This window comes from Triticum aestivum, chromosome 6B (assembly GCF_018294505.1).
Source record: "Triticum aestivum cultivar Chinese Spring chromosome 6B, IWGSC CS RefSeq v2.1, whole genome shotgun sequence".
NCBI lineage: Eukaryota > Viridiplantae > Streptophyta > Magnoliopsida > Poales > Poaceae > Triticum > Triticum aestivum.
In genome coordinates, this window is record NC_057810.1 from 726369322 (window position 1) to 726396607 (window position 27286).

The following is a 27286-nucleotide window of genomic DNA, read 5'->3' on the forward strand; positions in this document are numbered from 1 at the left end:
CCGACGCCGGTCGCCACCGCACATGGCATGGCTTATGCCAACAGTGCCGCCCGGCTGCGCGTGCTGGCCGTGCTTGCTGGCGTGCTGCCGCTGCTGCTCTCCATGCTGGCGAGTTGCTGCATGCGCAGCCGCGCGCTGGCCACGAGCTGGCGCGCATGCTGGCCGATCGAGGTGCTTCCACCCGCGGAGCTTGCCGCTGCTGCTTGCGCTGGAGGTCCGGCCACCGCGCTCCTAGCTGCTAGAGTATTTAACCAAAAACTACCACAATTCACGGAACCGTGACGAAAAATTACCACTTTACGATTTTGTGCGAAAAACTACCGCTTTTTTCCTAAACCGTGGCAAAAAACTACCAAGTCTGAAAAGAGCCCGATTTGGCTCTTTTAAGTGCGTTTCTGACAGAGTTGGCCCACACATAAGCAGGCTAAAAAAGCAATCGGGTCCCTAGTTTTTTTTTAAAAGCAATCCAGTCCTCCAGCGACTGGAGGGGGCGGGCGGCTACGTGCACGCGTGCGAGGAGGCACTGGGATGTGCGACGGCGGCGGCGTGGCGAGCTCGTGGCGGCCCTGCGAGCTGCGCGTGCCATGGGGCCCGGCTGCGTCAGGCAAGGGGAGGATCCTGCACGCGCTGCTGCGGCAAGCCGGCGGGGCGGCTGCTCGAGCGGTTGCGCACGGCTGCGTGTGCGCGTGCGGCAGTGGGGCTGCGACGAGGTGCGGCTGTGCAGTGCGGTGGGGCTGCGCGAGAGGAGGAGCTCGTGCCCGTGCTGCTGCTGCAAGAGAAGGAGAGGAGGCAGAGGAGAAGGAGACGGAGAGGAGACAGTGGAGAAGGAGAAGAGGGGCTGGGCTGCTGCTGCTCAACAAGCTGCTGCAGCAAGGAGAAGTAGAGGAGCACGAGCACCGCCGCCACGACACTCGCCGCTTGCTGGCCGGCTGGCTTGCGTGCGCAGCAGCCGCCGCCGTCACCGCGAGCGTGCTGGGCCTCGCCGAGGACTGGATTGCTTTTTAAAAAAAACTAGGGACCCGATTGCTTTTTTAGCCTGCTTATGTGTGGGCCAACTCTGTCAGAAACGCACTTAAAAGAGCCAAATCGGGCTCTTTTCAGACTTGGTAGTTTTTTGCCACGGTTTAGGAAAAAAGCGGTAGTTTTTCGCACAAAATCGTAAAGTGGTAGTTTTTCGTCACGGTTCCGTGAATTGTGGTAGTTTTTGGTTAAATGCTCTAGCTGCTACGTGGCTCACTGCCGGGCAGCACGGTCGAGCACAATGTGCTTGTCGAAATGACTCAAAAGTGGGAAGAAAAATTTGAGATACGTGCTTGTTTGGAAGAATATATGAGGGGTCAAAACGGACACGTCCGGCCACTGCTCGAGCGCGTCCATGGACGTTTCGGGATCAAATTAGCAATGTCTAGCTGTAGATGCTCTAACCCTGTGCAGGCTACACCCACTCGTCTCTCTCAAGATATTCTCGCTTCCTTCATCAGCTATACGCATAATTATATATATGGATAAAGGACCAAGCTTAATTATATGGGTAAAGACACCCTCCCGGGCTCTGTTCCAAGCTTGGGGAGGTGCCGCATTATCTTTTAAATAGTTCTTTATTCTCTTTTATCTTTTCATCCTTAGGTTATATCGTGATTTAGAGAAGTTATAGTATGGTACAGTGGCTGCAAGATGTTCTACCCTCTCCTTTAGAGAAATTATCAATGGTGTAGGGTTATAAATTTAAGAGATGGCATTGAGACTTCCTTTTTTTTTGTTATTATATATTCTATTAACACTGCAAGTCATCCTTATATATTCCAGATAGCTTGAAGCTTCTACCCACCCCGGAGCGTTCGTAATATGTTTGGCAACTGGTTGAGATGTCTTGATAAATATTTCCATTTACATATTCTCGCTTTGGCGGCAATCCTATGTAGGGCCATGTGGCTTTGTAGGAGTGACGTTGCTTTCAACAAAAAAATGTGTTTCAACTGATGTGCTGGGTATTCATGTGTGTACTATGTACACACCGGCTCCATGCTTGGTCTATCATGTGCTAATGCTTCAGCCATGAGCTTACGGCTAGGGAAGTTTTCTCCAACCATGGATGGCGGAGTAGTCTTTGACTCTTCAAATAGAACCTCCTCCATCTTAGTTTTTCTTTCTTTTTTCCTGTAAGTCGATGCTTTTTACTTTCCGTTTTTAAACGTGTTAGCTATGCATCTTGTTATGTAGAGTCAGGATATTCACTAAACGTAGGATTGAGTTAAAATGTCTTTTATGAAAAATTAATATAAACACATAATTAGTTCATTTTATTTCGATAGCCGACGGAGAAAACAAAACCAAATGATACAACTATATCTATACCAATATAAAAAGACCCAAGGGGCAAATTCAATCAATCTTAACAATCAAATCATGGCAATCCCATGACCATATTACTCCAATGCCGAGCGCTCAAGAAGTTTAGCGTGCAATTAATATTAAACCAGATATCATAGTCTATTTCTTTCAAGAAAAAAAACATTTGTGCTACTCACATAATTAAAACGTAATTTATATCTTACATAATATCTACGTGCAATTAATTTGCGCCCTAATAGCAGTGTGCATTGCACGTATGAATTTACTATTACATAACCAAGGAAACTAATAAGATGCCCAGAAGACAGAAAAGGAAACTAACCAAAAACGTAACAACAGCTAGTACTCAATGAGTTATTCTTTTCTTTTATTTGGTTAGTACTTTGTTGACGAGCGCCTCCAGGACAGCCATGGCCTTCCCGGCCTCGTTGTCCTTGGAGACATCGTCGGCGATGTTCTTGGCTTCCCCTTGGCGACACCTCTCGCAATTCCACTCGACATGCGACTCCTTGTTGAACTTGATGAAGTTGTCGATTTGGGGGAGCTGCACCTTGCTCGTGCACAGCTTGTCGAGTGTCTGGGCGGCGTTGGTCAGCTCCTTGAAACAGGTCTCGAAGCAGATCTCGTCGGCCTTGCTCATGCCCGGGTGGCTGTCCCTCTGGACCGCCGGGCTCGCGGTGGCCGTCGCGTTAAGAAGGAGCTTGGCGGAGGTGAGGGCCGCCATCCCCACAAGGCTCTCGTCGTTTGCGCTTACGTTCTCGTTGTCGCGCGTGATCATGGAGGCGCAGAGCTCCGGGAAGGGCGTGCCGGCGCACAACGTCTTGACCTTGGGGTTGTCCCCATCGGCGTCGGCGGCGGCGAGTGAGACTTCACTGAGGAGGAGGAGGACGACGACGACGAAGAAGAAGGAGGAGGAGACGGTGGTGAAGAGCCTCGCCATGGCCAGCCGATGCACAAACTGTCCAATCGTACGTTGGAGGCCTAGACTATTTGCTTCTTAATTAGTTTACCCATCTCCATGGATATATAGCCAAATGTGTGGGGTGGTGCTATATATAGATAGACATGCCAACCGCAGGGTAGGGGACGACGAAGCAACGGATCGCCGGAGGTGGAGGAGGTATATGTGTGAGCTATGTTTCTCCTGAGATCGTAAGGAAAATAGGGGTCGGAGAGGCGGTGGCCATGGTCAATCGAATCCATAGAGGTGAGGCAACCGAGCCACACAGATGCATGCATGCCACAAACTGTAAACCACTAGCTAGCTAGCACGTGGCAGGCACTAACGGGTGGTCAAACTCGAACTTACGTGTTCTAGACCACAATTAGCTAAGATGCATATTCGTAGAAAAAAATAACTAGTTGGCTAGTAGGTTGGAAACTAAAAACAAAAATAACTACTCCCTCCGTCCCACAATGTAAGACGGTTTTTGACATTATTGCAGTGTCAAAAAACACCCTCTATCATGGGACGGAGGGAGTAGTTGGCTAGTTGGCCACTTGGCTACTTGGTTGGAAACTAATAATAATAATTAGTTGGAAAAGTTGTAGTAGTGTTTCATTGACATTGCATAAAACTCCTAGGAACATGGGAAACGAAAATTATCAAATCATTGACTGACGAGCTACGTAACAACAGGGAGCAAGCCATCGTGCCTTGACCCTAAATTGAAATGATATGTCCATGAAGGGAGATATCGCGCAAGTGTGGCGGAAGTAATAATGCACTACTCAACAATGGAATAACTGAAACCAAATGAAGGCGATGTGCAGCACCCACTTTTTGCACCATACGAGCCAGATAGAATGACCGGAAAAAGGGTCTTGGAAAATTAAATTCACTCAAGGACAAAATATAAGGACTACATAATCTAGGGTTGTGACCCAAACCTACTGACTAAACTTTCATGGCAGACAACAGGGCAAAACTTGAAGTCATCCCCAGGCATGCCCGCCCTGCATATGGTCTCCATCGACGCCGTCTTGGGGTCATAGTATCCCAATGACCAGCCCGTGTTGAGCAAAATCCGTCCATCTTTTCGATCAATGGCCAAAGGTGTAGTCCACTCAGACGAATACTCAGGCGAGAACTCTTTCAAATCTATATGATATTCCTTCAACCAGAAGCCAACATCCTTCATCATCCATATGGAGATCACATTCGTGGTCTTGTCCGAACAAGCCACGCAAAGCGCGCCTTGCAGCTCGAGGACGGACACATGCCCGTTGCCATGGCTGCCGCATGGAGGACCTGGAAGAACCTCAAATTCCTCCTTCTTGACATCGAATGCGATGATTTCACGATGTAGAGAAATTGGTCCGAGGTTAGGCTCCACCATCCAGAAAATCTTGCCATCGATGTAGGTGGGTTGGATGTTAGCCACTGGTCTAGGAGGAGCATCTAATGAATGCCATTCTTGTTCTTCCACATACCGCAAGCTGCATTCAAGTTGGTATTCTCGCGTCGTGAAGTTCTTCTCTTTGTAGGTCATACGCACTAGAACATGCTCATCATGCTCGCAGTCGTAGCCCAACCCGATGCGGCCCGCATAGAAAGTGTCATCGTTGAGATCTTGAAACTCCATTCTCTCAATGTATCCCATGGCAGGATTGCACACGAAACTCCGAGAATGGCAGCTCCCCACATTGAGTCCTCGACAAGGCTGGGAACATACCCACATACTAGATCAGGAACATCCGCACATATTAAGCCTCTACCAGTGAAGTCCTTCAAATCCATATATTGTCCAGTGTAGTAATCTGTGATGATCATGACACGAGGGCTTTTATTCAAGTTTGCATGGACGACATGTGAGCGAATAAAACGATCGCACTCAACCATTGCACGCCACTCCCTGCAAACCAGGCGCAGCTCTGCAACCGATTGTGGCGGTATCCACTTGAGGATGTCAAACCATGCTTTGGTCGTCGGTGACGACCTGACCATATCCTCAATCGTGCGCCCCACGCGCACGACGCTCTCCTCATACAGGCCTAACACGGGCTCACGGTAGTCGTCAAAGCTGCAGCCAATTGCCTCCTCGGGGCAAAATAGGATATCCGGTGCCCCGGAGTTAGGGACGTCTAGGGAAAACACGTTGGAAGTGCCTGTACCAAACATAACCTTCATCTGTCCATTGCCGCTATTATATATGCCAAGTGGAGCGATGTAGCATGACTTCAGCTGCAATGGGTCAACGCGACAGAGGTGTTCCCACTTTTGTTGCCCGTAATTTCTCAACACCCACACATGGTACATGCCATCAGCGTAACCCTTACCACCATAGCAGACACATAAGCAACCATCTAGCTCCGTCATCATTTTGACCGGAGTATCAACCAAATAGGGCGGTGCTAGCACCGAGTCGGAGGTCTCTCCTGTCACATTGAAAGTAATGATGCCGCCATCACAACAAAGAAAGTGCAGACACCCGTTGAGGAACACGGCCGGGTTCTCATCGTCCACGATGCATGCGTGGGGCTGTTGCGCGGTAGGCCTCCAGTACGACGGTGCATCGAGGACAAAGACCTCGCAGAGGACCGGGCTGTACTCATCGCCCTCGTAGGCGGTGCTAAACACACGCACCACCTTATACTCGTGGGACACCGAGCAGTAACCAAGGCCGTACACCACAAACGGATAGTATGGTATCTCGGGCAGATACCGGAAAATCATCTTGGACGGGAGTTTGGTGTCGGGGAGAGGCAAGACCTCGCCGGTGCTAGGGTTGCAGACATAGTAGCCGTCGCCGGCGCATCGGATCAGGACGAGGCCGTGAAGAGGTCTGGTCATGGGAGTCTGGAACTGGTGAAAATTGTTGTACCTACACGTTAAGAAAAAGAGAGGCAGAACACTACACGTTGTGCTACCTGAGACGGAAGCGGACTCTAACCCTACAAGAGTTGGACAGCTCCTCGAGGGGATACGTCCTCTGAGTATTAATTTTGCCGTTGGCCAATGTTTTGCTTTTTTGTTCACACGTGGCCATGAACCTTTCCAATTTGCATTGGTGAAATCTCAAAAAAATTAAAAATTGCATTAGTGTGGCTGGCTAGCTAGGTTTAGAGGTATTGTTGTGTCACATGTCGTACACCAGAAAGACCTACGTACGTATTTACGCTTCACCCTTGTCTCCTCAATCACATACGTACGGGTTCTTCTCAGAAAAAAACGTACGGGTTCTCCATGAACTATGCAGAAGATTCGATCGCCGGCATTGCAACCCAGAGCAAGAGATCGAGCCCAGCAAACAGCACACGACGATGCATGGCGGCCTTGCCCGATGACATCCTCACCGACGCCTTCTCCTACCTGCCGGCCAAGTCGGTCGGCCGCTTGCGAAGTTCATGGCGCGCTGCCCTCTCGTCGTTGAGCTCCACCACCGGCGAGCCAGCACTCAAGCTTTTTTTCTTCAGCACTACCAAAAAGGGGCCTCGTAAAAAAAAAGGAATCCTATTTCTATGCTTGGCTGCCCGGTTCTGCTGATGCGGAGAAGCTCATGCCCAACAATTTCTCTCTTCTCGCCAGGCCTCTCCATGGCCTCCGCGCCGACACCGGGTACCACGTCTACAATGTTTCATAGACAGAGAACTTCTCATCGTGTTCAGCCGTCGCCAAGTAGTACGCACTCTTCAATGAGAAAGAACCTGCCATTCTTCTCCGGGTACCAGGCGAAGAAATCTTGACGTATCAGTGCACCGTCCCCAACCCGCAAAATGATCCTTTTTTAACCATCTCCAGACCATGTTCAACATTTCATTCTTCCTTCTGGAAGAAACCTCTTGTGTCACCTCCAAAATTGATTTGATTCCCACGGCCTCTATCACTAAACCTCTCGCGTCATCTTTCTTGCTTGTATCTCCTATTCCTTTGGTCCCAGCACCAACCGATTCGACATCTTTTGCAAAAACATGCAGCTGTAATCCTCATCCATTGTTGCACAATACAGTTTTTATTTAAAAAAATTGGCAATGTTTATTGCGTCTTTGTGGGACCTGGGTCCTCAGATGCCTTATTCCACAACGAATAAAACACATCTAAAATAAGCTCATACACAAACTAATGGTGATTGGTATTCACTTTTTGAAAATTACTACTTTTAATTTAGTTACAACAACAGTACTGTTTCATCGGCTTCACATGGAAATAATAACTCCTAAAAGTTGGTGCGGCAATTTTTTTTTTAAGAAAAAGAGCGATCGACACGCTATGCAGCAACAGGTAGCAGGCCGTTGTGCCTCAGCAGTGGCTCCGGCGAAGGCTCCCGTCCTCGGAAAGCAACGAAAACCTGCAAAACAAAAAGATTTTCCGGCATCGGTAGCGGTCTTCAAACAACTCCATCACAGAAAGAGATACACTACTTCAAAAGTAGCTCGTCGACTAACCTCGAGCGGAGATTTCCCGCCTCCAAGTGCAAGAACCGTTTCTCTGAATCGTCTGCCCGTCTCCTCAATGGCCTGCAAACAATGAACAGAGCATTCATCAGCAAGTTTGAAAACTCATCGCGTTCTTTATTTTGCAATCATGCAAGGCTGGACGCAGTATGGAGATACATACATTTGGCAAGACAATCAAATGAAGTTAAGCGAACAAGTAACAAAAAAGGACATGATTCAGTCACAGGCTAGTCTCTGTTTCTTATGATTATGAGTGAGTGAACAACATACCTTCTCGTTATCCAGACCAACATCTTCAAATGCTGAGAATGCATCGGCTGATAGCACTTCAGCCCACTGCAAGGAAAGGAGGACATGGAAAGATACAAGCTTTAGTCATGTTCACCATCCGTGGTCAGGAAAAACAGAAATTTTCAGATGTGCCATGACAATCTACCTTGTAACTGTAGTATCCAGCTGCATAGCCACCTGCACAGCACATAGTCCATGATGTGAATGAGAAGCGGAATCCATGATGAATCGGATGAATTTACATGTTAGTTAAAGCGTGGAAACCTGCAAAAATGTGGCTGAATCCACACAGGAATCTGTCCTCCGGCAGAGGAGCGAGAACCTGGGTTTTCTCTGCAACCCTTCGGTCAACATCATACACGGACACTGGTCCACTTGGATCATAAGTTGTATGCAGTTCCATATCTACACTCGCGAAACGTATCTGCAGACAAACATTTGATTATTTAAATAAAAAGACGATGAAAACAACACAGATCAATAACAGCAAATAGTCAGAAAAAACACATAAGATCGCAGCATTCACTCAATCATGTGACAGGTTCCTCAAACATGTAGAAGTGGTTAAAAATATGTCAAAATGGTGAATGTCACCTAGAAACAGTTGCAGATGGGTGGTGAATTAAAGTAAATAGTTTCAAAAACATGTGCATACAACATCCCACCTATCTTACAAACAACAGTTTTCAAGCCATAACATGCCATTTCAAGTAACTGTTTCTAAAATTTAAATCAGTTATAACGGTCTGATTGCATATATGTCTAGTTATCAAGTTCATCGACCCTTGACCTAAAAACGCAAGTTTAAGGACGTACGGTGAAATATGCGATATGCAATGTAACCATTACAAAACAATACCAAATAATGATAACAACAAGGAAAGCATGAGAGCCCAAGCCAACATACCTGACGGAGACTGAAGGTGCCAGCACGGAAATTCTTTGCAGCCACAAGCTTAGCATAGATTTCCTCTGGAAGAGGTTCACCGGTTTCATAATGCTTTGCAATGCTCAAAAGTGTATTCCTGTTACACCAATAAAACAAGCCATTAATTTACCAGAATCAGGCAAGAATCAAGCTAAACCAAACAAAACAGAGCCATCATACTTGTGATAGCACCAGTTTTCCATGAACTGAGAGGGTAACTCTACGGCATCCCATTCTATTCCACTGATACCAGCAACAAAGGCTTCATCTTGTCTGGTAAGCATATGCTGCAGCGCGTGACCAAATTCATGGAACACGGTTTCAACCTACAGAAGCCATGTGCAATGAATTTTTTCTCGCAAACCATAATATGGATAGATGATCTTCCTATATATTTACAGCATGCATACATATCATAACTTTTTTTATATGTATAAAAAAATACCCAGAATAATATACCATAACAAGTACACTGCTTACCTCACGGAAGGTCATAAGACTGGGCTTATCGCCAACTGGTGGCATCTGATTACACACCATATGGGCAACAGGCAGCCTTACAGAAGACCCATGGCGAGCTAGGACACTGCTACGAGAAAAGACGACATTCATCCAAGCCCCACCACGCTTTTCAGATGGTCTTGAGTATGGGTCGAAGTAAAAATAAGCAACGGGGCTATTGGAAGAATCTTTGACACAATAAAATTTGACGTCACTGTTCCAAACCTGAAAGAGTGGTCACTGGTCAACATTTGCAGAATATTTACTTGTGTTAAGAGAAGTAAATGGATATACTTACAGGAGCCAATCCATCTGCAGCTTCAACGGTTATTCCAAAGAGCTTATTCGCAAGACTGAAGAGGCCATCCATAACCTTGGGCAGTGCAAAGTAAGGACGCAGTCCTTCCTGCAATGACAACGCTCAAGTCAGCTCAATGGCACATATCATTATGATGTGCAGTATGTCAGCACTTTGTTTCAAGCAGAGCAATTTTGTTCAGCAAATATATATTGGATAAGTCTCAGCAACAGAAATGCAAGGAAATGTAGTCGAAACAGTTCCAAAAGCAGACTAACGAGAAACCTATCAAACTGCAGCAAAAAAAAACATTGAAATATACTTCTGTAAAGAAAGAACCTCATCGATGTCATATTTAGATTCCCGCAGTCGTTCACTCCAGAAGTTAAGGTCCCAGTGTGCTAGATCATTGGCTTCTGCAGAACCAGAATCTTTCACAAAGGCTTTTAGGTCTTCCATATCTGCATTAAGAAAAAGCAGCAGTTAAGATATTTCAACATCAAACATAAATGACAAAAGAGAAGTCCAAACTCCAAAATGCATCTTATGCTGCTACAACTCCAGAATATCTTAATAAAATAGGCAAAAAGAATCTGGAACTCCGGCTAGAAACAAGGATCTTATTAATCTGATGTGAAGAATATTAAAGAGAATAACTTGGCTGGTTTTACCTTGAACAGCATGATCCCAGGAAGCAGCACGGATTTTCTCAAGAAGCTCTTGCACCCGGTCAACAGTTGCCATTTTCCGAGCCATGCTTACCTTCATGATTGTCATCAGTTAGCTAAAATTTGATAGTACTGAGCACTGTTTTAAATGTGGATTGGGCAATGGTAAGCTTGCGCACCTCAGCGAAGTTCTTGTAGCCAAGTAGTTTAGCCTTCTCTAGTCTCAACTTTAGAATCTGACTTATGATATCGGTGTTATCAAGATCACCGCTTGATGCACGGGTTAGATAAGCGCGATATACTTCTTCACGGAGAGCCCTGTTCTTAGCATGTTGCATGACAGCCATGAAGCTTGGTGCATCTAGTGTGATCATCCAAGGTCCATTTTCAGCTGAAGCATTTTCATGACCCTAACAAAATAATTTGTCAGCATAAAAAATCATGCAGGGGGAGCAAACTCCTAAGCTACCATATTTTTGTTTACACTTCATAACACTCACCTTTGAAACAGCAGTCTGTGCTGCTAAGCCAAGAGCTGAGGCAGGTAAACCGTCGACTTCTTTCTTATCAGTAATCAATTTCTCAAATTTCTTTGTTGCATCCAGCACGTTTTCACTGAACTTCTCTGACAGCTTTTCAAGTTCCTGAAAAAAAAATCCATTAACTAACATACATCAACAAGAAGCAGAAATATGAAAAATAATCGATAACACAGTACTATGTCAGGCATTGGAAGTACCTAACAACATGCGATCAGCAACAAGACTAAAAACAAACTACGCACACCGTAATAAGTGACAACAAAGGTATGCATGGGCAGTCACCACCACAATGGTTCAAAGATAAAAACATAGATGTAATTATTTAAGATGCAGAGACTCATATACGACAGGGAATGACTCGCTTGCAAGACAATTAATATATATGTACGGTAACGTTTCCAGTCAGGTTGGTACACTTAGCGCATATGTACAATAAATACAATCTGTCAACATCTGATAAGAACAAATAGCCTACCTGTTGGATTTGATTGAATTTCTCCCTCTGCTCATCCTCAAGCGCAACTCCACCGAGAACAGCATCCTTTATTTGGCCTGGCGAGGAAGAGAAAAAACGCCATTAGGAACGGAAAATGCAGATGCAACATGTGCAGCGAAGCAGGAAAAGAAAAGCGACGAAACTGACACGAGCCGGCTCTTAGCAAGTATTGAGAGACAGCGACGTTGCTTGCTTCTTATTGGCAGCAGCACAATTGACTTGGTGTGTCACAGTGGGTGTAGAGAAGGTTGTTACCTTCGACGACACGCTTGCGGGCGTCGCTGAGGCTGTCCCAGTCCGAAGAGTTCCTGATGGCATTGAAGGCCTCGTAGATTGGCTTGCTCTGCCCCAGCCTCAGGTAGAATTTCACTTTCTCGGGCTGTTTAAATTCAAGAAGACGGATCGAGTTAATCAGTTGAAGCAACACGGGGCGTAGCATCTGAGATAGCTAAGTATAAAACACTTGACTGAAACAGCAACAAATCATCCACCCTCTAGTCTGGTACCATATCCCCACAAAAAGAGTTCATGCGGACCAAAGTCGTAATAAGCACTAAAACAGGTTACAGCCAAGATGTACGATGAATTTCTATCTAGGCGCTACTATTGCTGGATAACTCGTTGAGGACAACGAAACACAGACACAGGATCGACTCATCGACTACTAGTCGCGCGTCTCGAAAACCATGCAGCCAGGATCTATGATAAATTTCTAGCTATGCGCTACTATTGCTGGATAACTCGTGGAGCAAGGCAAAGTACAGACACAGGATCTGACGATGCGCTAACTAATCGACGACGGCTATGTCGTCCAGATCAAGGGCGGCGCGACGGGACCGAGGAAGGGGAGTGTGACCTGGACGTCCTCTACGGCGGCGCGGAGGTCGGCGGAGTCCTTGACGGCCTTGAGGTGGTCGACGACGTTCCAGACGACGTCGAGCCTGTCGACGATGCGCTCGAGCGGGTGGACCAGCTTCTCCCACGCCGGCTCCACGCCCTTCTCCAGCTGCTCCAGCTCGCCCTCCTGCGACCACACCCAAACCGACGGTCAGATCCGAACGGGCGACGAGCGAGCGAACGGGGAAGGGGATAAGAATGGGCGTACGAGGCGGGCGAGGAGCGCGCGGATCCCGGGGCGGACGTGGGACGGCTCGACGCGGTCGAAGGGCGGGAAGTCGAAGTCGGCGAGCAGCGGGTTGCTGCTGGTGTCATCCGCGGCGGCGTCCGCCATGGCGGTGGAGTAGGCGGAGCAGGCGATTGGGGAGGGGCGGGCGCGGGGGCAGAAGGCGCGGAGCGGGGAGGAGGCGGGGAGGAGGGAGAGGAGGCGGAGTGAGCTGCTGGGGTTGCGGGCGAGGCGGCGGGCGGAGTGGGAGAGGCGGAGGAGGTGGGAGGCGGAAGTGAGGAGCGTGGGAGTCATGGCCGCCGCCACCGCCAGGAGGAGGACGAGGAACACGAGGGTGGTGCGCTGACGTGCCGGGCCCATCGCTCGGTCACACCACGTGTGGGCTTTGGATGGGCCGCCGCGGGGAGATAATCCTCTCGGGGTTTTTGGACGGCGCACGGCACGCCACGCCGTTTCTGTCAAAAAAAAAAAAACAAATAACTTTTGCTCAAAACAAAAGAAAAAAAGACATAACAAAGCGGAGCCCTCCCACGGGCAAGGGTCGAAGCGAGCCGAAACAAATAACTTCGGTGACTATGCAGCGAGCCGAAGGCGTGCCTCCGTCTCGCCTTCCTGAGCAGGACACAAACCATAACAAAAACTCAAAAACACATCTAAAAGCGGAGCCCTCCCATCGGCAAAGCCTGGGATCCATCATCGCCTCCATGGCCATAAGGCCGCCGGAGACGAGGCGGACCGGCGGGAGGCGGAAGAACCCCAGATTTTTAGGGGAGGAGGCCGCCACTTGTTTACTGTAACTGCAAATGTTCATAGCTCTCTCTTCTTCTTCTCTTTTTTTTAGAAAACACAAACATTCATAGCTCAATCCACTACTCCCTCCATTCCTAAATATTTGTCTTTTTAGAGATTTTAAATTTAAATAAACTACCACATACGGATGTATATAGACATATTTAAAGTGCAGATTCACTCATTTTGCTCCCTATGTAGTCACTTGTTGAAATCATTAGAAAAACAAATATTTAGGAACGGAGGGAGTAGTAAATACGTAGTTGTGTTCTTTTACTCCGTTGCTGAGCCTCAAACTGTACTCCCTCCAATAAAAAAGTTGTCCTTATGGAAATGCACTTCAAATTTTCTATACTTGCACGAATCCCGTGTTTAGATCGGTTGGTTATATATATACTTGCACGAATCCCATATTTAGATCCGACGGCTATTAACAATGACATGGAGATAAGTGTTTCTCGGTCACACAAGAAACAACCAAACCATTAAAAAAAAGAGAAATAACCAAACCGTTGTTATTGTTACTGGATTACATTGAGCCTCTAATATTGTCTTTTGATTTCCTTGGATTTACTGTCATTTTTACTCCGCATATAAGATTTGTCTAAAGTCAAACTTCATAAAATTTGATCATATCTATTGAAATCAAATTAATGGCACATATTAATGATATTGATTTCGTATTGTGAATGTTAGAATTTTTTCCTATAAAGCAAAGAGCTAGTACATGCTTTATTTAGCTTTTGAGGAACCGGAGTACAGATATAGACATAGCCACACATCGCAACCTCAAGTTCCAAAACTTGAAGATTAACAAAGTCACCACAAAAGCCTCGCTATGGACGGAAGCGTGGCATCAAACCTACCTAGGGCTTAATTACACCCCTTAATTGTAGGTTAGGCTTGGCATAGGGTCATCCCTCCTAAGGGCTTGTTCGGTTGACAGGGAAAATGGAGGGGTTTGGCAGGGATTGGCAGAGATTGCACCCTCTACAAGTCAAAATCCCCTCCAATCCACCCCAATCCCCTGTGGAGGGGGTGTAACCGAACGAAGCCTAAAGCAAATTTAGTTCCTGAATTGCATTCAAGTGGTTTTAGAGCATGCCCGCAAAAAGAAAAAGGAAAAAAAAGGTGGTTTTGGATGGTAATAATATCAAAATGCTACTCCCTCCGTTCTAAAATAGATGACTCAACTTTAGTGCAAAGTTAGTACAAAGTTGGGTCATCTATTTTGGAACGGAGGGAGTATGTGTGTACTTGTTTTTTCATTCTAGCTCTTCCAAATTTAAAAATACTTTGTAAACCAATTCCAAAAATTGCTCAACCAGATTCTTTGAATTGATTGCTGGCCTGCCGCTTTACTGTTTCGCAGTTATTGGTGGATTTCATACATTGGCAAGTAAAGGAATACATACATACATTCCGTGGGTTGCCATGGAATTCATTCAGTTTCGATTTCACCATGGAATTGGAATGCAACCCTGCAGCAGACGCATGTACATGGGATTATCTCGTCAGTGAGAACTCAACAGAGGAGGGAGGGAGGGAGGATTGGATTAGCAAGCTAGCAGACTAGCACCGATCAGCAGCACGGCACCGACCGGCCGTTGCTACCGCATGGGCATGGCGGCGATGGCCCGGGTGCAGAGGCGGGAGACGTCGGAGGGGCGCACGGGCTTGATGAGGAACTCCTCCGCGCCCTCGTCGAGGCACCGGCGGATCCTGGCGGGGGAGTTCTCCGACGACATGATCACCACCGGGATGCCGCGCAGCTCCGCCGACTCCTTGACCCGCTTGAGCAGGTCGTAGCCGGTCATCTCCGGCATGCAGTAGTCCGTGATGATCAGCTGCACGCTCTCGCGGCCCAGGCTCAGCACCTCCAGCGCCTTCTTCCCGCTGTCCACCGTCGTCACTGCACAAATTAAGAAGAAGTTTCAGTTCAGTTGAGTTCAGTTCATCCAAGGCTCAGCTCTCAGTTCAGATTCAGTCATGGGATGGGATGGGATGGAACAGTACCTCTGTACTTGGAGCTGCGGAGGAGCCTGGAGATGACAACGCGGTCGACGAGGCTGTCGTCCACCGCCAGGACGTGCGGCGGCTCCTGGGCCGTCGTCGACATCGGGCAGCGGCGGCAGAAGGGGATGGATGGAGAAGCTGATGCCTGCTGATTTGGTTGACAAGTAAGTGGCTTAGCTGGGCAAGGTGGCAACCGGAAGCAGCGGTTTTATATATACATACAGGGTGGTTAGCGAGGGCCGTCCCACGGAGTAGAATAAAACCCAAAAAAAGAGGCAAAGTACAAAATACAGCAAGAAAAAGAAATGGATGAGATCTAACCAAATCTGGAGAGCCGGTGGCGCCGCGCTGGCCTACGCAAAGCAGAATACTATCCAAACCAATCAATAATCAATCCCCAAGTTTTGTAATTCGGTTCCCCGGGTCCCCAGATTATACTAGTCCATGTTGCACATGCCGCAATTGGGCCGAGCGCTGTGACCCCAGGGCCAGGGCAGATGATGATGATGATGATCAGCACCCTCATCTGATTAAAAATGCTGAGCATCAGGCAAGTCAAACGCAGGTGTGAGTGATTAGGAGGATTAGGGGGGCTAATTAAACAACCCCGCTCGATCTCATCCGCTCCGTTCCTGATGACTCACCGGTTATCGTTTGGTTTTGTTATGCTCAAACCTAAACGAGATCCAGATCCTGACTAGTATACTGATTTGGTAGGCTGATCTCTAGACAATGGGCATGCATGCTTGTTTCACTCTCATGATGATTTCATATCGTGCTAGTTGGTTGCCTAATTCGGATACATCTCAAGGAGCCGGGCAACTTTGCTAGGTGCGGTGCACTGTCTCTTGTTTCGGCCAACAAAAACTATGGCCCGAACACTGAACCTGTCGACAGTTTCAGGCCGAGCAAGGAAGGGTTAAGGTATGCAATGTAAGGCGCTGAAATTGGAGCCGAGTTCAAAATAACATTGAAGAGAAGGTGTATCTACCCCGACCACAGCCTATGTTGCCCACCCAACAGCAGGTGCACTAAACCATCCACGTCGCGAAGAGTAGCTAATTCTGGAGGCGCTACAGAATAATGCTTTTGATCACGCACGAACTGTGCACATTCAGCATATAATTAAGAAACAGAGCATCTTTCGGATCATTAGTATTTGTGCGCGGCAACTACTACTCCCCCCACCCTGACCCTGCCCTAATATTGAACTGGCAGAAGCGTGCAATAATTCGCGGGGCAACCAAAGATATATATAAGAGCCCAGAGATTCTGAAACATGATGTCTGACCTGAAGAAGCCCCTTTTTTAAACTCATGGAGTCGGTTCCTCTGCATCTGGACTGCCATTCAGAGAGCCCGCATCCATGCTCCAGCGGATGGCGTGCGATGGCAACATGGCTGGTCGCGGAAGGGGGATTGGTACTGCTCATCGATCTTGGGAGCTGCACAACTTTTATTTCTTTCCGGGGTATTTTACTGGCTCATATTCAGAAGCGTACAGGCGTTAGCTGTCCATGCACGAGCCGCTGCTCCTGCGTAAACATCAAAAGAACAGAAGCAATTAGGTCAACTCGAGAGAAACGCAATTCAGCTGTTGCTTCTGGTAAACGTAAGAACTACAAGGCTAAATGTCAATCATGTGATGTGGTACATGCACTCAAATGAAGATGGTACAGATTTAGGACCTGAAAAATATAATCTACAGGAAAACTGATGCAATATACCGAGTTTGTGGCACATTGCTTACTATCAGAGTCCTTCAACTCCGCACATTGCTTACTATTGGAGTCCTTCAACTCCGAAGGCACCTATTGTGGGTTTGCATTAGAAAAATATACGAACTCAGACTACACTGCCTGCATGACAAGACACATCTTTCATCAGACAGATGGCATCATGGAGCACATGAGGCCCCTGATTTCAGGCTGTTCACATCAAGCATTATCATCCAAAAGATTTAATGGGTTGACATACAGTTAACCACAGCACTACGTGAGATTAAAAAAAAAAGGGCAGCCCCAGTGCATGTAGCTCCCGCTTGCGCTGGGTCTGGGGAAGGGTCCGACCACTTTGGGTCTATTGTACGCAGCCTTTCCCTACATTTCTGCAAGAGGCTGTTTCCAGGACTTGAACCCGTGACCTCATGGTCACAAGGCAGCAGCTTTACCACTGACAAAAAAAATTTAAAGTTTGGGATCGATACTCTATGCAAGTCAACCATGTCACTGTGATCTGAAGCATCTACCATGATCCGCCGACCAAAAACTACGAGATTGTAACAGTTCACTGACAGCTGGCGGCATGAACGCAATGATGCACAACTGAGAGTTAATCAATCAAAGTGCATTGTATCAGACAAGTACTGACAAACCAGACAAGCCTCATTAAACATGGTTCATCTAGGTTGAGTGGTGACAGACTGACAGTTCTCAGGATATCCTATCAATCACACAAATCACAGAAATACACCCAAATTTCATATATATGACAAGTAGACAAACTAGTTTGAACCGAACTATAGTTTACTAGTACTGGACCTTATCAGAATCAAAATAGTATCACACATCTTGTAACATGAGATGCAACAATTTTGAGTTACCAAATGTAGTATCTCTCCGATGGGGTTGTCTCAGGACATGGATGGGATGGTCTTCACTCTTCACAGAGAGCCATTGTTTGACTGATAAAGAACTGCAACACAATAGTTATGTACAATAGCTGCAGGACAAATTTATAATGAAAGCCTCGGTAATTCACAAGCCACAAAAAAGAGCAACAACTATTGAAGAAAAAATAACTTAGAATGCATATGAGTATATGAAAAAACTAGGAAAAATATGTGACAAGATATATGATGTACCAACTTGAAGTGCATTAGCAGAATCTCTCGCTTTTACTCATTACCAAAATCAAAACAGAAACTTCTGTTGTAAAATTGCAATGCTTTAATACCCTTCAACTCATACAAAAAAAGGCACCAAATGAGGCACTCATGCAAAGTACCACTGCCTAAAGAATATCACACTATGACATATACATGGGCTACTGATGGCAGTATATTTACCCAGATATACAGAACTATACAACTTCAACCCAAACTAAAAATCAGAGAGAGAAAACTATGAAAGATAGCCTTATCTTTCAACAAATCCTAGATTCTTGATGGCAAAAGGCAAGAACTAGGACAATCCCACTCCAAGCGCAAGCAACTCTATCCAGAGGCGATTCCAAATTTTCACCTCCAGATGATGATTTTTGAGAACTCTCGTATTACTTTGTACAAAACCCCCATGTATTGGACTTCTTTCCCTCATCCTCTGAGCACACAAAACTAACAAGAACAATCTCCAATCTGCACTTCTCCAGTATTAGAAGCTTTACACAAAAGAACAAAGAACCAGCTCCAGTCGCAAGCTTTTAGATGCTCTTGTGAGGTTACTCAGCAGTTGACCATTCTACTGAAACACGTGCAGCCTTATCATTTGGTCTGCTTCGAAATATCTGTAGCAACAGATGAAGGTAGAGGAGCACTAAGAGTTTCAGTATCATCATCAACCGACTCGGTGTACTGCAAATCAGCTAGCTCAGAAACATTACTGCTCCCAGTGCTATGACTGATTGTGACTACTGGTTTCCTCTGCAGAAATCATATCAAACCAGTAAGCAGAGTTCAGTTACCTTGTTCAATCATGATTTTTTTTTTAAATCATACAACTCACCTCAACAAAGAAGATACAAGTTCAAAGCAGCATCTGAGGGAGTGCTACTCACCTCATGGTCAGAATCCAAATCTTCGACAGTCTCTTTCGTGTCCTCAGATTCACCGTCTTTTGGTTCCTTATCCTTGAGGAAAACTGAAGAATAAGAGGTATCAGTTGATAAAGGTCCAGTTTCATTTTCTCCAATGAAGTGACAGTACAGATCCGATGAACACACACACACACAGTATGTAATGTCTAATAGTCGATAAAGAAAGGTTATTGAACTGTTTCCTTTTTATTTTTCAGTTTGAATAGCACTGTCACTATTTTCATACCACTCTTTTCTATTTCTAATTCTAGACTTATGTAAAACATACAGGACACTATCTTAGCCAAGTGCACTATGAGTGAGTGCAGATCTTTCTATGAAAACCACTCATTTCAGATCTAAATATTTTCTAAGGAAGGCAGCATATCAAATAACAGCAATAACAGGGATCTATTTTCAGAAAGTTATTTTCACAGGCATTCACCTTTTTCCTTTCGAGCGTCTATAGGCAGTTCCTGGGGCTGAGGAGCCTCCATGAAGCTGATGTCATGACGAGATGAAGCGGAGCTGGAATTACCACGATTTGAGCTACTTGATTCTTCAGTATCAACCTCATATGGGGAGATAGAATTAACTGCATTTTCATCTTCTGGCTTGAAAGACCCTTCTTGAAGACCAGGGAGACTTGTTGTGTCGGTCTGTGCAGTATGCATAGCAGAACCTGAATTGTTAGTAAAATCCTCAGCATTGTCATTACCATCTAGAGATATTAATGTCCCCTCGAAACTGAACATGCCATCGTAAAGTATCTCAGATGATGATCTCTCTGCTGCTTGAAGACTCTCCGCCACAGTGACATCTGGAATATCTAGGGACCCTGAATTGTCATAGTGATCTTCAGAATTGGCTTCCTCAAAACCCAACATGGTTTCATCTTGTTGCTGAGTTCCTTCATGAGCAATGCCACAAGGTTCAGCCAAGTTGGCCTCTGTAGAATACAAGGATGACTTTGCATCGTCTAAATCATTTTCAGTTTTCAAACCCACTGGATGAACCAAAATCACCTCAGAACTTAAGGGGTCCTGAGATTCAGGTGATACTTTTTCGCTGAAGCAATGGTTCTCCGGCATGTGAGGAAGATCTGAAGCAGAATCATCAGCCAAAGAATTTTCGACTTCACTGATATCTTCAGGAGACATGTAAGCCTTATGAAGAGTTAAATCATCTTCATCTTCCAAAGCTACAGTTGATGTTCTCTCACTATCTTGAGGATCATCAATTGTATTGGTGAAATAGTTTTCAGCATCATCGGCCTCCTTAGGGGACATTTGGGTCTGCCCAAACGTAACATCATTTTCAAGTTGAGGCTCGGAAAAAACATGACCACTTTGCAATGTCTCAAATGCATCAACCACTGGAGCAAATGAAGAGGAGGATAGGTCCAAGTGTTGATCTGATTGTGTCATGCCATTGGTTACATCTGGAGCTACAAAAGAGTCCACAAAGTTTGAAGAAACTTCATGCGGTGAACCAGGAGTTGTTTCATCAGCAATATTAAGAGTTTCAGTCATGTTGGTCTCCAGGATAGATTCAGCAGTCCCTGGATTGTTTGTGTTATTTTCTGTACTGTCCATGTTGTGAAATATCACATGGTTCCTCTCATCAAAGCTTAAACCACGATCATTTTCTGGTTCAGAAGATGTTCCACTTCTGAGAGATTCCAGCATGCTGATCTCTGAAACACATGAAGATGACCTGGAATAGAGTGAAAATATCTCAGAGTTTATGCCCTCCTCTGAGGATGTGTGACTTCCCTCGATAAGAAAATTAACGTCCTGTAGTGTTTCAGATGGAGCTTGTTCCTGGTCGTGAAGAGATTGAAACCCGTTGCTGTCTGGGATAGACTGAGAAGGTCCAGAGTTGGCCGTCAAATTTTCTGCAGTTGTAACCTCATCGAGCAAGATGGAAGTCTCTAGAGAAGTCAAAGCTATTTCATCTTCAGACTTAGGAAGTCCTTCCTGACCAGAAAATGGCGCTTCGACTGTCACTTCATCATGATTGACCTCACCTGGAGATAGGAATGTTCCTTCCGAATGGCAAATGCTTTCATCTCGTGGCTCAGGCAATGCTTCCTGACCAGCTTGAGAAGCTTCCTTTACACTGGTGTCTGGAATGACCTGGGCAGATATTGAATTACTTGTGAAATTTTCAGCGGTGCTATCATCATCTGGAGAGGCGAGAACAAGGTTTGGATGGTCAAATGCTGCCTCGTCTTCTGATTCAGAGAAAACTTCCTCGACGACTCCATGAACTTCGGTCATCTTGACCTCTTCACTGAATATCAGAAGTTCTGATGTAACCAACGCATCTTCAGCAGTATCAACTACAAGTGGATCCAGAAAAGGCTCCTCCAAATTAGAAGGTAGGGCCTTCTGCTCATGTAAGTGCGAGTCAGATGTTTCATCCTCGTGTAAGTCCCCGTCCCCCTCTGAAAGTAACTCTGGAGATGCAGGGTAGTTTAATTCAGGACTGACTGTAACAAAGCTAACAATCTCTGGAACATCCGTTGTCTTGACAACTTCACTAGATAAAGAAAACTCTGATGTTTCCAAGCACTGATCAGTAGTACTGACCACAGGCGCAGCTTGCAAAGGTTCCTCCTTCAAATTGATGAGTGTCTCATTCTCCTCATTTGTGTTTAATTCGCGTGTTTCTTTCTCCCTAGCATCCTGACCACCCTCCCCAACAAACTCTGGAGAGGATAAGAAGATCGACTCAGGACTGACCTTAATATAGCTGACACTTTCAACAACTTCCATTTCTCCACTCTCATGATTGTATAAAGAGAACTCTGGAGTCTCCACACAGTATTCAGTATTATTGACTGCAACTGGGGATAGCAAAACTTCCTCCTCCAAATTGAAGTGTGTTCTGATTTCCACTGGTAGAGGGAACTTGGACTGTTCATTCTCCTCAACTCCCCCACCACGCAGCTCCGCTTGAAGACTCAGTTTAGGACTGACCATATCAATGTCTGCACTTTTAACCTCATCCAGGCAGATGGGAGTATCTAAAGAAGCAATAGACATTTCATCTTCAACCTTAGAAAGTCCTTCAGAGGGTGCAGCATCTTCCACCACTTTGGCATATGAATTTGAGTTGCTTGAATAGACTTCATCATTATTGATCTCCGCTGAAGATAAGAACATTCCTTCAGAATGGCGAGTGCTTTGACGTAGTGGCTGAGAAAATGCTTCCCGGCCACCTTCAAGAATTTCATTTAGGTCGCTGTTTGGAATGAATTTCACTGGCATTGAATCAATAATCAAATTTTGAGTGTCACTATCATCCTCCGAATCTGTGACAGCAAGCTTTTGATAGTTAAATGCTTCCTCGCCTTCTGACTCAGAAAATCCTTTCTTGACAACATAATGAACCTCTGTTATCTCGACGTCCTCGGCGGTATCAGCTACAGGTGAATCCAGAATAGGTTCCTTTTCAAAATTAAAAGGTAGACCATTCTGCTCCGGTATGTGCGAGTCAGACGTTTGATCCTCCTTGAGTTCTTCATTATATTCTCCAAGTACCTCTGGAGATGGTGGGTACACCAATTTAGGATTGGCATCTTGAATGCGTAAAGAGACATCTGAAGTCTCCAAGCATTGTTCAACAGCACTGGTACTGACCATAAGCGGATCTTGTAAAGCTTCCTCCTCCATATTGATGACTATAGCATTGTCCTCCTTTGTATAAAATCCACTTAATTCTTTCTCGGTGACATCCTCAGCATTCTCCACAACTAACTCTGGAGAAGATAGGAAGCTCAACTCAGGACTGACATTGATAAAGCTGACACTTCCAGCAACTTCCATTTTATCAGTTTCTTCACCACATACAGGGAACTCTGGAGCCCCGGGGCAATTTTCTATATTACTGACTGCAAGCGAGCACGGTAAAACCTCCTCCGAATTGAAGGGCGTCGTACTCTCCTCTCGCATATGGAACTTGGACAATACTATCTCTTCGACTCCCTCGCCAACGAACTCTGGATAGCTCTCCATGTCAGGAGTGATTGGCAGTTCCTTGTCATTGACTGCATACAATGTAGGGCTCTCCATTGGAGTCAAAGAATAGACTTCGTCATTATTGATCTCCCCGGGAGATAAGAACATTCCTTCAGAATGGCGAGTGCCTTGATGTAGCGGTTCAGAAACTGTTTCCCGGCCACCTTCAGGACCTTCATTTATCTTGGTGTTTGGAATAAATTGAACACGCATTGAGTCACTTATCAGTTTTTGAGTTTTACTATCATCATTTGAAGAAGGGACAACAAGATTTGGGTGACTAAATGTTTCCTCGTCTTCTGATTCAAAGGAACCTTCCTTGACAACATCATGAACTTCTGTTATCTCGAGGTCCTCGGCAGTATAAGCTACAAGTGAATCCAGAATAGATTCCTTTTCGAAGTTTAAAGGAAGGCCATTCTGCTCCGGTAAGTGCAAGTCAGATGCTTTATCCCCCTTTAAGTCATCATCACCTTCTGCAAGTAATTCTGGAGATGTTGTCTGCATTAATTCAGGATTGGCTGTAACAAAGTTTATAATTCCAGTAACTTCCCTCGCCTTGGCATCTTGAATGCATAAAGAGACATCTGAAGTTTCCAAGCATTGTTCACTAGTACTAGTACTGACTATAAGTGGATCTTGCAAAGGTTCCTCCTCTATACTGATGAGCATAGCATTCTCCTCCTTTGTGTTTAATTCACATATTTCTTTCTCAATGGCATCCTCAGCACTCTCCACAACTAACTCTGGAGAGGATAAGAAGCTTGACTCAGGGCTGTCATTAGTAAAGCTGACACTTCTAACAACTTCCATTTTTTCAGTCTCTTGACCGCACAAAGAGAACTCTGGAGTCCCCAGGCAATGTTCGATATTACTGACTGCAGGTGGACACAGTAAAACCTCCTCCGAGATGAAGGGCGGCGTACTCTCCTCTGGGATATGGAACATGGACGATTCTGTCTCCTCGACTCCCTCGCCAAGCAACTGTTGATAGGTCCCCATGTCAGGGGTGATTGGCAGCTCCTTGGCATTGACTGCATACGGATTAGGGATCTCCTTTGGAGTCAAGGAATACATATGCAACACTTCTGACTTTTGCGGATCAAGCAATGCTTCCTCCCTGACACTTTCTGGAGGCAACATTTTCAAGGTTTCTGATGCAGGTAATACCGGACCAGACAAGTCAGGGCTGCCGCTGAAGTCATTTAAGCTATTATGAGCAACGAAGTCATCTGGTGGAGATGCAAGGGAGCGTGAATCGTCTCCGTCATAAAAATTATTATGAGAACCAACTGGAGATATGGGATTCTCCTTGCTGGAATTGGAACGAGTTTCCACAATGTCCCATAATCCATCAAACCCTTCTTCGTCAGCATCTCCTTCAGACAATTCTTGAGGGGTGTCTGAAGGTTGAGCATGCATGCTGCGGCAATCATCGAAAGGATACGAAATAGTATCTTCAGTGGAAATAGGGACATGGACATGCTGATCTGAATGTGCAGAGACAGATGGCGTTTCCTGTGTCTTTTCCACACTTCTTTCTATAAAACTGCTGCTGGTCATGTATGTTTTTGAACTTGACAGTCTTCTCATCCTTAATCCGCCTGACGGTGCTGATTGGAAATCCTTGCTATGACCCCAAGCCATATCTGCTCCACCATCATCTCTATGCTTAATGCTCGAGTGACGATGTTTCATAAGCTTAGCAGTTTGTGCCGCTGAATCAATTTCAACCAGAGAATTACTAGCATCGTCCACACCATCACAGTTCTGCACCAACAAACAAACACCAATGATGTTAACTACAAGGATGATGTCAGAAGAACAGGACTAAAAGGCAGTGGTGGATTAAAACTATCTGCTGAACATTAGGTTGAAACAAACAGACAGACCTGGACATCGTTTTCTTTGTTCCGGTCAAACCCCCTTGGTTCGCACTCAGTTTGCTGCTTGTCCTCTTGAAGTCTTTCAAGCGTTTCCTTGTCCTTGAGGTCAACCGACTCCCTTGGTTCACACTCATTTTGCGGCTTGTCCTCTTGAAGTCTTTCAAGTGTTCTTTTGTCCTTTAGGTCAACTGCAGAGCAAGATTAGCTGGGGTCAATCAGGAGATACTTGTCACCAATGCATTATCAGAATTTACAAGGCACCCCATTTTGGTAGTTTGGGAAGATTTTGCTACTGGAACTTAAAAAAAACAAGTTTATAACTCCACATTGGGTGACTTGTGAGTTTATTCATATGTTTTGGGCGCGTGCACGAATGAATGTTGAAATCCAGATATGAAATGGGAAGCGAAAATTCTTACGCATTCTGGTGAAGCGGACGAAGGCGGCGTAGATGAGTGTGGCGAGAGCAGGGACCGCGAGCACTGGCAGCACCTGGATGGGCTGCCTCCATGTCAGACTCCGTCTCCTCGCCCTCCAGAACGCGTAGACGAATACCAGCACCTGCTCGATGCAAAAGACAAATGAACAATCCGTGTAGCAACCCTAGAGCGGAAACAGCGAACAGGTAAAATACTGCAGCCTACTATCACTGTCACAAGCAGGCAAACATGCATAAATTGTTTCTGAAATGACAAAAACAGTACAGACTGTCCATTCTAGTTGAACAGGCGTAAATTGTTTCTGAACAGGAGTAGTTACTACAAGTTTGAAACAAGCAAGAACATCACATATTGTGCAGTTCAGTTGTGTGTGCATCGTCGCTACATCGACGAATACTGAACTAATGATCACTGAATAACTCTGGTTTCTAGTTCAATTTGTCCGAAGAACTGGAGGCGAATTGCTCGAGCAAATTTCACCGGTAGATACCGCTGGATTTCTCCAGGCAAAGTAAGAACTAGGAGCTCATCCGTTACTAGCGACGGCGAGCCGGCTGACTGCTTGACTTGGCTTGTGCATACAAGCAACCACCTGCAGCGCCCCCCTCCCTCCCACCTGAACCAAGAGCTAGCTCACCTCGAGGTTGAAGGAGACGAAGGCGAGCTTCCGGCCGACCCGCCGCGCCGCCGCGGCCCGCCTCGCCAGGCGCGACCGCACGGTGGCCTCCCCCTCCTCCTCCCGCTCGCCGTCGCGGGAGGCCTGGCCCCGGCGGCGCCAGAGGGAGGCCGCGGCGTGGAGGCGGGACCAGACGCCGGAGAAGAGCCCCGCGGGCGCGTCGTCGCCGGCGGCGGCCATGGAGTTGGTCGGCGGGCCGAGGGTGGGAATCTGGAGTGGAATTTGGGCTGGCATGTGACCAATCGGAGACGAGACGTCGTCGCCCACCACCACCGCTGCACTACGCCACCTTCCTCTTTCTTTTCTCTCCCTTTTTTTTTTTTTGCTTTTCCTCTTTTAGCTGGCAAAATTATTATTAGCTCAAGCACAAGGTGAGCAGCTAAGCTTGATTCTACTTGAATAATTTATTACCTGATTTTAGCTTTTGTTTTTTGTTGCCCTATTACTTGAATTTTTTTTTCATGTTTTTATTTACCCGATGTTTCACCCAGCTAGAGCCGACCGCATGTGTGCATGTATTCACCGAGATGCGTGCACATTTTTTATGACTAGTGGAATATACCATCTTCGACGCTCTTGTTGCCATCCTCCTCATCTTGCATTGCGGAGTGATACCAACAAAAGCTCTCTCAAACAAGAGAAATAAACATATTTTTTCATAGATGTTGCAGGTCTGTCGCACGATATTTCTTTGCCTTTGGAGGGAACCGGCTCCACGACACAATGTTTTCTTACATTTGTTCCTTGAAAACAAAGAGGGGCACATTTTCTGGATCGTCCATCTCACTTCTCTGCTTCTCTTCTTTTCTTAATTTTTTTTTTGAGCACCAGTACAGACAAAAATGCTCTTATACACGCTGTTAGACTGTATTTACATGTGTATATTGTAACGTTGTATACCACCTCATTATATATATATATGTGATAGGCCACCCCTAGAGGGTTGTGCCGGTTCCCCCCAAAGCCTATTGTCTTACATGGTATCACGTTAGGTTACGTCCGCTTCCGCCTAAAAACCCTAAACCGCCGCCGCCGCCGCCACCGCCGCCGCCGCCGCGCCCGCCGCC

General features: G+C 46.0%; 4 protein-coding genes across 6 annotated transcripts; all 4 read right to left on the reverse strand.

Annotated features, from left to right (window-relative positions):
- Positions 1–2465: 2465 nt before the first annotated feature.
- Positions 2466–3383, reverse strand: LOC123135252 (uncharacterized). The gene has a single exon (XM_044554310.1). It carries the CDS (start codon positions 3290–3292, stop codon positions 2720–2722), a length of 573 nt encoding a protein of 190 aa, XP_044410245.1. The 5' UTR covers positions 3293–3383; the 3' UTR covers positions 2466–2719.
- Positions 3384–7415: 4032 nt separating this feature from the next.
- LOC123140117 (probable cytosolic oligopeptidase A) lies at positions 7416–12971 on the reverse strand. The gene is made up of 17 exons (XM_044559847.1): positions 12579–12971; positions 12330–12497; positions 11729–11852; positions 11453–11529; positions 10936–11079; positions 10615–10845; positions 10439–10529; positions 10107–10228; positions 9768–9875; positions 9449–9694; positions 9149–9294; positions 8948–9065; positions 8305–8464; positions 8186–8217; positions 8020–8085; positions 7738–7809; positions 7416–7640 (listed from the first exon to the last, which is right to left on the reverse strand). The coding sequence occupies exons 1-17, from the start codon at positions 12954–12956 to the stop codon at positions 7560–7562; spliced, it is 2364 nt and encodes a 787-aa protein (XP_044415782.1). The 5' UTR covers positions 12957–12971; the 3' UTR covers positions 7416–7559.
- A 424-nt stretch (positions 12972–13395) lies between these two features.
- Positions 13396–18200, reverse strand: LOC123140119 (two-component response regulator ORR3). Of its 3 annotated transcripts, XM_044559849.1 has the most exons (4): positions 18003–18200; positions 16693–16935; positions 15402–15546; positions 13396–15297 (listed from the first exon to the last, which is right to left on the reverse strand). In XM_044559849.1, exons 2-4 carry the CDS (start codon positions 16831–16833, stop codon positions 14996–14998), a joined length of 588 nt encoding a protein of 195 aa, XP_044415784.1. In that variant the 5' UTR covers positions 16834–16935; positions 18003–18200; the 3' UTR covers positions 13396–14995. The 3 variants fall into 3 exon arrangements, with proteins under 3 accessions (XP_044415784.1, XP_044415786.1, XP_044415787.1); XM_044559851.1 differs by lacking the exon at positions 18003–18200 and having other exon boundaries at positions 16693–17977; XM_044559852.1 differs by lacking the exons at positions 16693–16935; positions 18003–18200 and adding an exon at positions 15723–16610.
- A 77-nt stretch (positions 18201–18277) lies between these two features.
- On the reverse strand, positions 18278–26512 carry LOC123140118 (uncharacterized). Its single transcript, XM_044559848.1, has 6 exons — positions 26181–26512; positions 25523–25664; positions 25110–25291; positions 19638–24987; positions 19175–19257; positions 18278–19040 (listed from the first exon to the last, which is right to left on the reverse strand). The coding sequence occupies exons 1-6, from the start codon at positions 26451–26453 to the stop codon at positions 18882–18884; spliced, it is 6189 nt and encodes a 2062-aa protein (XP_044415783.1). The 5' UTR covers positions 26454–26512; the 3' UTR covers positions 18278–18881.
- Between the last annotated feature and the right edge of the window lie 774 nt (positions 26513–27286).